The sequence below is a fragment of the Diceros bicornis genome, chromosome 5, assembly GCF_020826845.1.
Source record: "Diceros bicornis minor isolate mBicDic1 chromosome 5, mDicBic1.mat.cur, whole genome shotgun sequence".
NCBI lineage: Eukaryota > Metazoa > Chordata > Mammalia > Perissodactyla > Rhinocerotidae > Diceros > Diceros bicornis.
In genome coordinates, this window is record NC_080744.1 from 8747295 (window position 1) to 8760068 (window position 12774).

The 12774-nt window shown below is 33.8% G+C and overlaps 1 protein-coding gene across 2 annotated transcripts in view; it reads right to left on the reverse strand.

Moving 5' to 3' along the window:
• The window catches only part of LRFN5 (leucine rich repeat and fibronectin type III domain containing 5), a 259968-nt gene that overhangs the window by 2179 nt on the left and 245015 nt on the right, over positions 1–12774 (reverse strand). For both annotated transcript variants that reach the window (XM_058540672.1, XM_058540673.1), the window contains 2 exons: positions 10745–11457; positions 3995–4038 (listed from right to left, as the gene is read on the reverse strand). In XM_058540672.1, coding sequence (XP_058396655.1) covers positions 3995–4038; positions 10745–11457 — 757 coding nt within the window. The remainder of the gene's footprint in view (positions 1–3994; positions 4039–10744; positions 11458–12774) is intronic.

Here is a 12774-nt window from a genome sequence, read left to right on the forward strand (position 1 = left end):
AATAAAAACTTATACATGTAGGATATTCAAATTAACACTTCTTACTTATCAATAGATGAACTCTTAGAATGATCTCATAAAAATCTAAAAATGGAACACAAAATTACAAGAGCATCACAAAGAAGAAAACAAAATACACTATAATAATTATGCTAAAATGTTACAAGAACTAAAAATATGAATTTGGGGTAGGTTCAGGATGTTTTGGTAATGGTCCTTATTTAGCAGGGAAAGGGTATGGTACAAAACGCCGTGCACAGACAGTCTTATTAACCCTACTACAAAGAGAAGAGGATATTAAAGCTACCTCAACATTAAGAGAAGGAAAACTGTCCAGACACTGAATGGATTGTTGGGAAATGCTGTTACTGCCCTTACTCTGAACGTAATTAAGAACTTTGAAAGATTTTTATCTGGTATAGTTAGGATATCTAAAACAGAAGGAAATGATTTCTAAAGGTCATTGCTGATGCTAGGGTTCTATTTTTTTTCTTATTTTCCGTAATGTTCAAATAAATGTCAAAAAGTGTGCTTTAATTATTATAAAAATAGTTAAATGTTTTCTACAGATGTGCCAATTCTATTACTCTTATTTTTAAAAAATTCACTTGAAGGGAGTATCATAGAAAAAAAAGCCACTATAGAACCAAATACTTTTATTGGTCATTCTTGCTTGGAGAAAACACTGGAAAGCTATCCAGATCACATACACACATTTGCTTTGCTGTTTAGCTCTTATTTCTTATATTTTCCTAACCTTGTATTTTCCCATAGCTATTTAAATATTGCTGTTTATTTATAATCAACATTACTAACTTTTTATTCATTTATATATTAATAGTTTCTCTAAAAGAACTGGACTCTTCTCACAGTTATTGCATTTGTAGCAGAGATTTTATGACAAAGTTTAAATTTTTTTAATATCTTGATTGATACTAAACATAGAATAATCAGAAGTCAAATTTATTAAAATCGGGAAGCAATTACCTTAAAAGCTGGTGCAAGCAATCGTGGCATAAGTGGTATTTTTTGTGCAGACTTATACACATACACAATGTACACATATTTTGTTGGTCTGAATACAAAAATTGTACTTAAAGAATTTTCAGTATAAATGCAAACTAGTCAACTGTTCTATTTTAACTGCCAAACATGGCATATCAGTTGTTTTACCAGGTTCATTTTAAGCATACAAATCTTTCGAAACATAAGGTTAATTTATATATAAGTGCCGGTTTACTTGTAGAATAATTACAATAAATTTTATCAATGATTATTCTTCCTTTTGCTCTCAATTTATCTTAGTGTGATTAGAATCTTATGATTTTATTACAGAAGGATTGTATGTGATACATTAAATATTTTAAGCTTACTCTATTTCTATACATATGCAAGAAGGGTCTTAAGGAAGAAATTGGCATAGGGCATATTCTGTCTAATGGACATAAAATAAATGTATTAACTCTTCACTCTTAGGGAAAAAAAAATCATCTTAGCAGACGCCTCGGTATGAAGTAGAACACCTGAACCACTGATCGGATGAAAGTTTTCTGGCTTCTCTGTACCTCCCTATTAGAGCTGAATGTTACATTAGAGACTGTAGGATAATCACTGTAATATCACTGCCTTGGAAATATTTTTAATATATTAAAAAAAAGAAATGTAAGTTTTCTTGCTTACCTTTACTGTCTATATACATAGGGAGCATTTTAATTTCAATTTCATACAATGGGCAATGTCCAAATTGTTGGAAAATATATTTTGCCTCTGGGTAGGAATAGATATATGTTACCATCCTGAAGGAAATATAAACTTAAAATAAAATTTTATATCCCACCTGAAAAGCCGTGAGCACCAGGAATCTCTGTCAGGGCTCTACCTCACGGCCTTCATACACGACGAGGCACTGCTGACAGTGTGAAAGGCCGTGAGCAGACCGAGAGCACACAAGTCAGTCTCCCCAAAGGGGCATCCCTGTTTGGTCATGCTGACAGTAGCAGGAAGGATAGGCCTGCTAGAGCAGAAAGCGTTTGCCAACTACCAAGAGCAGTTACACTGAGGTCATATGGGGACTTAAATCTCATAATAGAAATGTAGTAAGGAGTTGGCTTGCACAATGAGTGAATGATGTATTGCCACTAAATTTTGTTAAAATTATTCTTTGCCTGTGGATTTGTTTTTCTTATAATGCTTGTAGAAAGAAAAAAAAATTAGCCAAAGCATGGAAAGAAATTTCTATGACATAGTCATCTGTTTCAGAAAGGGAACTAAAGGAAGATTCAGCATAAAGTTTTTTAAAAAGGTGACATATTCCACATGTACACATTCACTATGTAAATCTAATACAGAACACACATATGTACACACTAATTTACTACAGACAGAAATGAAAAATCACTGTAAGGTTATGCACCAGGTTATTAGTATTTGTGCCTAAGTGGTGGATTATGACAGATTTATATTTACTTTCTCAGTTTTAACTATATTTCCCAAAGCATCTATAATTAATACAGCTTACTTTAGGACAAAGAAAGTCATTATTAGAAATGTTATGGATTTCTCACATTGGCAAACCCCGTGCTATCTCGTGTAGTACACAACGCCCAAGGAGATTACTTTCCTCTAAGTTTGACTTCTAACAATGTGGTTAAATAAAAAACAAACACAATAATATGTCCCATGAAATGTGAATATTTGGGAAATTACTTTAATTAGTAATTGAAAAATGACTCAGATTGACTCTCCTGCTTCCAGATCTTGATGTAACATTTAGCACCATTGTGGATCGTGCTTCTGGTAGATTAACCATATACTTCCTAATCCCTTTCTAAAGATATCCTAACTTTCAGAACAGCTAGATGTCCAAAGCTACACCATAAATGAACTTTTTACAATCAAGGGCGGAGAGGGAGGGAGGAAAGAAGGAAGGAAGAAAGGGAGGGAGGAAGAGAGAGAGAGAGAAGTTAAGATTGAGAAAGAGAAGCAGACGGTGGCGGTGGAACAATGCACCTTCATGCAGGTCAGTCCAGTACATAGAACAGAACACCAAGTGTATGCCAGACACTGGGCTATCGATTGTTTCCAGTGAGCCATCTGTTCATTTTTTGCAACATAGGAATGGGATCCTAAATTTGGTAAAGAAGTGATGCATGAAAAACATTTTGTTTGATTTGGAATGGAATTCATTAGGGGAAACCTTGAATGATTGTCCCAGTTATTGTTATCTTTTAAAGATGAAGTGTTAAAAAACAAGACCCTATTTTTACTGCCAACAAATAAATCAGTGGCCTTTTTTAGAACTTTTAAGAGCAGAATATTTTTTCTGTGCCAAACCTTAAGCAAATGGTTGCTGCTTCCAGCTGTTTGAACAGATTGCTAAAGTGCTATTCTGCTCTGGAAGCACACTTCTGATCCAATTAAAATGCAGGAATCAAATACTCATTTGAAACTCCCGGAAAAAAAAAAATCCCTCAACCAAGAGGAGTAATTGGTTGCTGACAAAAGGAATACCATGAATATTTCATGTGTAGTGTTTTGCTCCATTTTAGAGCGGCTTCATTCATTTTAGATAACAGTGAAACACTTCTGTTCATCCACATTCAATGAGGTGTAATATATCAACTCAGCTCCTATTAGGAGGTGGAGGTCAAGGATAGGAGTGAATACATTCTCATCAAGCTACTGTCTTCACGTCGGGGAATATTTATAAAAATATTATATCATGCATGACTCCAAGAGTGACTCCAAAGTCACATTAGTATTCCCTTTATTCTTACAGTATGAATCAGAAATGTTCACTTAACCAGAAGTATGTGTAAATTTAGGAACTAGAAATTCAGTTAACCAAACTGAACTTCAGTCTTTACCATTGAGCAAATTTTAATGGAAAATTTCAACAAGTTACATAGGCTAGCAAAACAAAATTAAAAATGCAGTTATAAAAGAATATACCCACTTAAGTGCTGACGTATGTGACAGGTAACAAGAACCTCACCTGTGTTTCCTGGACACTCTGGTCAACATTAGTCGGCAAAGCATCTGGGAATAAAATTTTCAGTGTCATGAACAATCATTTTTTTAAGAAACAGACCTTAAAACATTTCTTATTGAAATCTTCATAAGATTTCTCTTAACAAAGATTTATCTAGACTATTTTTCTTAACGTACCAGTTCTTGGGTTAATTGTAACTGACTTTTATAATAATTTGTAGTTTTTTATGGCTACTTCCTGATACATAATACTATAAAGGTAGAATTTTCAAAAATATTATTCTAGTTACTAAAATGAATAATTATCAACATGGAATGCACTTTTCCTGCAAAAATTCAATAAGAGAATCAGGCTTCTATTCATTTTTCCTTCTCAAAGTTAACATTTCAACTACAGAGATGCGTGTGATTAATATGGAAAGATACATCAAGGAAAAAAGAATCCCAAGCAGGAAATGTAATTGCACCATATTACCACGCAGAGTATAAAATAAACATTTACAATAAAAACTGTTATTCAATAACCCCCCAAATAATAGCGTGTTTTACCAAGTACCCATTTATCCTTATATAAAACAGTAATGTTCTAAATGCAAACGTTCTGCCTTTACAAGTCCATATGCATGTTCCAATTGGCTACAAATGTTTTATCCCATTCCAAAGCCCTGCATAGCACACATTCTATTTCTTTCCAAAATATCCTCTTTATAAGCAAATATTTCTAGTCACTAAGAAGTGACACAGGGTAAGAAAAAATTAGGCATCTCAAGAAAAAGTGGTTCACAGGTGAGTGTGATGAGAATAGTACAGAATACTTTTTTATAAAACCTCCAGCACAAACACTCATATAAATTTACAATGGCCTCTGGAGATTGAGTTTTACATGAAAGTGGTAATAAGACATGTTCACATTACACAGGAAAATATGATCAGGAAATTACATTATGGTAGAGCCAACAAAATATATTTCATAAGCCCCTTCACGTTACTAGAGTAATAATTCATTGGATATATTCTGGGGCAGAATCACAGTATCTATCTAGCTCATGTTTCAGGCAAGAGTGAATGTACTTCCACTTCCAAACACAAAATGAAAGGGACTTCATGGCTTTCCCTTGAATGTATTTGAAATAATTTTTTTTTTTGTTTTTAAAATTCATTAACATAACAATCACCTATTTGAAAAGAATGGATGAATGTCATAGAGATGGTTATCATTAGGAAGTTCAGACAAATAAATTTATACTAGAGAGTTTATATTCCACTGTAATCTGATAAATAACAAGCATAGTTTTTACAGTTGTTCTGGGAGAAGTTCTCTTATCGCCAGTCCATTTAAATCTAATTTTGTTAAATTAATGACAATCCATGCTGCAGGACACAAACTTATGATTTTAAAGGATTAATTTTATAAGTATACATATTAATATATCTATATATTACATATATCTATATCTACATATATAGATATATAAATATAAACAACATATGTATTTTACTCACTGGTAAGTTTAGATCCTAAATTTTGACTTGGAAATAGCTGACAAAAACCAGAAGACAATGGTACACTAATTATTTTTTATATTGACTATTTGTAATATTTGATAAAATTGCAAATGTATTAATATTACCTTAATGAGGTAATGTCATACTTATATATACTCCCAGTTACAAACTGTTCCTTTCCATGTCCCACATGAGATAAGACCACATTTTTAGGATGACTAATCACAGTTGTATGTTTACCATTCTTTCTACATTTTATTTATTTATTTATTTATTTATTTATTTATTTATTTATTGTGAGGAAGATCAGCCCTGAGCTAACATCCATGCTAATCCTCCTCTTTTTGCTGAGGAACACCAGCTCTGAGCTAACATCTCTTGCCAATCCTCCTCCTTTTTTTCTTTTCCCCAAAGCCCCAGTAGATAGTTGTATGTCATAGTTGCACATCCTTCTAGTTGCTGTATGTGGGACATACGTGGCCGGAGAAGTGGTGCATCAGTGCGCGCCTGGGATCTGAACCCGGGCCGCCAGTAGCAGAGCGTGCGCACTTAACCACTAAGCCACGGGGCCAGCCCCATTCTTTCTACATTAAGTGATCTTCTGCAGTGCTACAAGAAGGATTGGTTCTGTTGCGAAACAAATAAACAAAACCTGACAAAAACTAATTGCATTTGTAATCCCAGCATGCGTTTACTGTCTAGCATGAGAAGAAAAGGACTGAGTAATCTGAAAGACAGAGCTCTGAAGCTATTATAAAATTCCACCATTAATTTTGGCTATTTTCTCTATGACATTTTAAAAATGAGCTATTTCTTAACCATAAATTTAACTCAACCAAAATTTAACTTACAAACGTAATAAGGTAAATTATTATCATTATTATTGTCATCATCTTCCTCAACTGAGGAGGATAAGAAAAATATCCTTTCCCATCCAACCAACTTTTGTGCTGAAGTCCTTTCCCCAAAACCCCTCATACACACTCACACACAGAAGCATCCATACACACTGGTAAAGCAGAAAGACTGGACTTTTCCTGAGACCAAGAGGAGGTTGACAGGGAAAGAGAGTGGAGAGTCTTCATTCTGTGCAATATAAATGAGCATTGCTTTCTCAGCATTATAAAATGGAACTGGAATTCTGCCATGCCGAGAAGAAAAGGGGCTCGTATCTGCACACTTCTTTGAAATAAGGCCCTGTTTACCTTCATAATTCTATGTACAATAAGATGCTTTATGTTTTTGGAATTTTTTAAACTATTGGCATTTTAATGATTGTTTTTAAGTTTATTATTATGAATACACAGAGGGGAAAATACCAAAATTTAGGAACTAAAAGGCAATTTATGTAAACTTTGTGATAACAGCACTAAGTTTTTTCACTTTATAAATGAAATATTTGGTTTTCTTTCAGTAACACAAGCAAATAAAATAGTTCAAATTTAGTTTGGAAAAAGTTAAGAACTTTGAATGCTTTAAAGTGAAGGAGAAAATACTTTACAAAAAAAGACAAAAAGAGATTACTGTGGACAAATGGAACACATTTAATTCTTAAAAATTCCTTAAATTCTTGTGGAGAAAGTACGTATCATTGAGACAGTAGTAGACCTGTTATGTTTACAGACGGCTTCCAATAGTTCAAAAACTTATATTTTTTTAAATAAAATATATCTTCAAAGCAGCTAAAATCAACTGTCTGAAAGCATAAATAGCTTACTGTGACCTCAATTTAACTAACTACATTTAATAGTTGGAAAAAAATATAGGAAATAAATTGGCCATAGCAAGAGTGTTATTGTATGAAATTTAAATTATTGCACTAAATGTACCTCTGAATTAATCTATTTGTAGACTAAAAATAAATAATATTCATCAAACCAGACTTCGTTCATCTTAGGATTTTGAGGCAGCTTTGGATGCTCCATTATCCCTTTATGACATTAAGATATTACATACATTAAAAAAAACCCTACTTTAATAGCAGTTTGACATTTTCAAATTGGGGAACAATTATCCAAAAGAAACAGAAAACAACACAGGAACACATATAAGTAAAAAAAAATGTTTGGAGTAAATATCTGTAAATATATCATTTGTTAGTTTGTTTTCATATTGAACCACCTGAAACCATAGAGTAAAATGGCTAAAAATGAAAGAACAATAATCAGGAACACGAAGCAAAAACCACATATAAAACCTATACACAGTCAGCAACAACAATCAGCAAACCATGTGCTTTGGATCACATATATGTATATACAATACATATACATATATATATGTATATATATATGGCTGGTTCAATGAGGAATGCAAGAAATGACAGAAAGAAAAATGAGAAAGAGACAGAATTTCTTGCTTGTAGTAACATAATATCTGGACCACAAATCTCCATTGCACTAATTAATCAAAGCTTTTATTACTGCACCTTCCTCCCTGGCCCCATTCATTCATTTATTTATCTATCCATTCACTCGTTCATTCATCTGAAATTATTGTGTTTCAGACGTTATTCCAGGTACCTTTAATCACCCAGAACCTTTCCATAGATTTATTTTTCAGTTACTGCACACTAAAACTGCCAGAGCAAAAATTTTTTCATGTACTTATAAATAAAAACCAAAACCATTTGACCCTCTTGACAGGCCAATCTTTTGTTGCTCTCTCAAAATATAAACATTCTTTACAGGAACACAGGTCTTCTTATCACTTCTAAGAACAAATGTTCAAGCATTTGGTTAAGACACCCTGAAAATGGTCTTGTAAATGTAATAAAAATTTAAATGGTTTCAATGGCTTTAGTCAAACAGAATACACTTCACATGATTAGATATTATAGACTCTAAATGTTTATGAGAAATAAAAGATATTTAATTAAAGTTTCATTAGAAATATAAGCAGAAAATTGATTTTAAAAAATACAGGCAATTGGAAGATGGAAAAGAAGCCCATCAGTCACGTGGAGTAGATTTGCTAAGCCGCTGCCCGTGCTGTGTGATTTCAGAGCCCCCTTGATCACAACCTTCCTAAGGCCAGAGATTCCTTCTCTGGGGATTCATTTCTTTAAGTCTTGAAAGCTTTTACTATATATTCAGGATTTTTTTAACACTATGGAGGTGAAAAGGGGAAACTAATATGCTTTTGTCAATCAGCACCTCGTGAAGAATTAAGTAATGGATGTTAATTAAAAATGTTTAGCTGAGAACAGAGCATTATCACAGATATAGTGTTGAAAATCCACTTCGCTTAGAGCAATGCTTTTGATGTTACAAACTCCTAACACACATGTGATCTCATTATTCCTCACAAGAACTACAGACTTGACCCCTGAAGGCTGATTGATTAGATGTTAGCACTGTGGAAAGCACACTCCAGAAAGGCAAGCAGGGTGGAGAAGGCATTTAGGAAACACCTACAGGGATGAAAGCCCATCAGACCATTTTTTGCGAGACAGATAGGGAAAGTAATCTCTACTTGCTTTCATCTTACTCGCTTTTGAACGTCATCATGATAAATCATGGATGATAAGATGTGCTTCTGTCAAGTTAAAATTAACTGCAATTTTTATATATGCCTCTAGCAGGAGGAAATTACACTGAGGATTGACATTCCTCACCTGTGCTTTAAATGGTATTTCCAGTGATCTGAAAGAGTTAATAAACTTTTTCTGCATGTTTAACTTACTCCCAGGGAGTACTATATATAAATAAAGTACATATCTTATTATATTATGGCTAAAATTTTTTGTGCAAGGTTCTCACATGAGTATTAGTCTCAAAACAAAACAAAACAAACAAACAAAAAATCCTTAATGTTAACCTCTGTTTACCAATCTTCAATAAAACACCATTAAGTTAGCATATCATGTCATAAGATTTTCAATGAGTAGATACAAATTTGTATCTATAGACCTTGATTTCAGTGAATGTCCAACCATGCCATATTATCAAGGAGCAATATTGTTGTCTGACTGAATTTAAAATCCTTTTTTTAATGATGTATTACCACTAAGCTGCATTTGTAATTAAATTTTATCACAGGTTTTGGTTAAAATAATAAATGCATTTACTCTAAGAGAAAAATTCAAATTCAGAATTACAGAGCAGAGGGGAAAAAGGAAACCACTATTTGGTTAATGAGCAATGACTTTACATTGTTTATAAATGTAATAAGAGCTCCATTAGAAGTTTTTTATTTTACTTGGTGATAAAAATAAACATCCCTTTGATAAAGACAGTTTTGTATTTTTGTCTCCGTTTTTAACTTGCATTAATAAAAATATAAAACTTATTCATTCAGCAAACGTGTATTGAATGAATGAAAATATCTTCATATGCCCAGGTAGATGCATATGAAATTGTGGCATGTGACTTAAAACTGAATTGGATTTTTTTGATAAATGCAAAATCAATTGCATTTTCTTCTGCTTCCCATGGAAAAAGCTGTGTCATGGATGAGAAATATCATAGAACCATTAAGGCACCTGAATCAAAAATGTTGTTTAGAAGGGTACGTACTTTAACAATGTTTAGGTATACTTATTGAATATTTTATTTTAAATAACATAACACAGAGTTGTTCTCTACAATGTTTGCCTAAAAATAAAAACCATTGTTATTGAAAGAAAATATACAAAGAAAATATACAATCTACTCATTGAAAAATACCAATCATCCATAGGTGGGCCTTTGTAAGACTGGAGGAAATATTCAAGACTTTCTTTTTCCTATGACAACTTTCACTTTGTGATCTGCTATTGCTGAGCCTGGAAGCCAGGCCTAGAATAGGGGAAGGCACTGCTGCTATGTCATGCTTTTTTCCTTAAACCATTTTATATATGTCACCTATATATACCTATACATGTATATATGTATATATATGTATAGTAATTGTACCCTAGAAGGTTTATACACCTTGACTCTATTAGCCATGTATCAGAGAGAAAAGACTGGAATTTCAAATTCCAATTTCCTATGTGAGTTCTCAAAATAATTTTTTCATTAAAAAGAAAGAATAGGTTATACAGTGCTTTCCAATATCCACTCAGACTTTGAAAGAGTTGCTTTTCCACCATGGCCATGGGAACTGTTGGATTGAATTAACATCACATTCATGGACACACTTCTTTTAGCAAACAGTCCACACGTGTTCGGTGAGTGAACGTAACAAGAGTATTCCTTTAATTCTCCATTCAGGGAGTACCCGTGCCTCGCTCTGCATCTCTCAGCAGGCAAAGTGAGAAACTTACTTGGCTTTGAATGTGCTCTTTTAGATGAGGGCCCCTCTGTGACAGAATCAGGAGGTCGACTAGCTAACTGCAATGCAGTTGAGTTGTTCCTGTTCGTGTTTTGGGACTCAACAGTTGTGACAGCTTCACTCTGTGGTTCGGTACTTGGCTTCATGCCAGTCTTTCTTTTCTGCTTTTGGGACACAGAAGTGCTTGAAGTCCAGGGAGGAGGCAAAGCAGAGGTAGTGGTAGAGGAGTCCTGACCGGAACAAGTTTCTGTGGATTGGATCACATTGTCATTGGCAACTTTACAGCACTGGGCATTCTCTTCAGGTCCCACCACTTGTTTGGACATGGACTGGGGCAGCGTGACACTGCAGCCTTGCATTTGAGCCCCGTTAGTTTGAGAGTAGACGTTGCTGAACTTGGTGACCTTGTGTTGCCCATTATTGTTACAAACCTTATACCGGATCATTAGAATGATGATGAAAACCAGTACGGATGCTACAATTATTCCACCAATAATAATAATCATGGTGCCTCCCAGAAACTGGGACTGCATGAAATGGCATCGCACATAATCCTGTTCCGTAGTAAACTGGATGCAACCCACGACTCTTGTGGCAGTGAGGGAAGTGATGCCATCATCATAGATTGCCAAGACACACAAGTCATACATAGTTCCAGCAGCCAGGTTATTGACAAGAAAAGTTTTGCTCGTAGGAGGTATCATTCTGAGGGACAATGGAATTTGTGTTAATATTAAAAACAAAACAAAACATAGATACACACAGTCATTATGACTTCAGTTCTGTTTCATTCAGTACTTATTAAGATAAGCACTTTTATAACAGATATGATACATCGGAAAATGATCTAATCTTATTGTATTTACCCAGTTAAAATGGCTAAAAGTCATTATTGGATCCTGCATTATATTAATGGTGCCTGCACCATGCCTTGACAAGCTTACTAATTACATTGCTTGGCAAAGCAGAACTCCTAATAAAAGCCACTGCTAAAAAATCCTTTATGACAAATTGCTTCTGAAAGGTGTGACTGTGACATTGTCTGACTACTAAACAAATCCATTTAGCACTTACAACACCTCTGTGACTAAAAGCCAATTTGAAGGAAGGGAAAACACTGACAATCATATTAGAAACCAGAATGGAAATGCATTTTGGAGTATTTATTTTCCAAATCAGTTATAAGCTGCTATGGAATGGTACCAAGTAAATCTATCTTTAATAAGTAAGATAATTACTAAGATTTAAGTACTTTATCTACAGATCTCAGCCCTCTCTGATGCCTTCAACACTTGCTTCCCAGTATGTTTTTATCTATAAATGAGGCTGATGAAAGTGTATGTGTAATATTATCCTAGAAACATGAACAAGGCAAGGTTGTTGACCAGAACATAAATCCCTCATGTTCCTCATTGTGGGCTGATGAAATTACCTTGAGAATACAGTTTCTAACATTTGATAAGAGTTTATAGACATCTCTGAATCCATTGTAGCACAAAAGTCTTCTGTGGATGCCTATTTTCCACTAAGTTTTTTATTTCTTAGTAGCAACCAGATATGACCTAAACTAAGATTTAACTTGGAAAAAAAAGGTTTTAAACTATATTTTGTCTCTGAAAGAGAGTTTTAAGAATTTCAAAACTTGGCCGTGCTAATCTGTTACACAACCTAAGTAATGTGTTCTAAATGTGCCGGGAAACTTAGGCCAGAGTATGTATTTGTGATTGAAATTACTACCGTTTAGTGAGGGCATGATAAACTCTAGGCATTACTGAGCACTTTATATATATTATGATTTAATTTTTACAAGGACCATATAAGGTAAGCATTATCACTATCTTACACATGAAAAACAATAGGGTCAGGAATACACCCAATTTCCTCAAGGTCACATAGAATTTACTTGTCATGGAAGGATTAAAATCTTTGAATTTGGAAAATAGAAACTGACCTATTTTACAGAATTAATGTTTAAAATATATAGAATGTCTAGTAGCTACAGGAAGGTATGGGAGGGGTGGA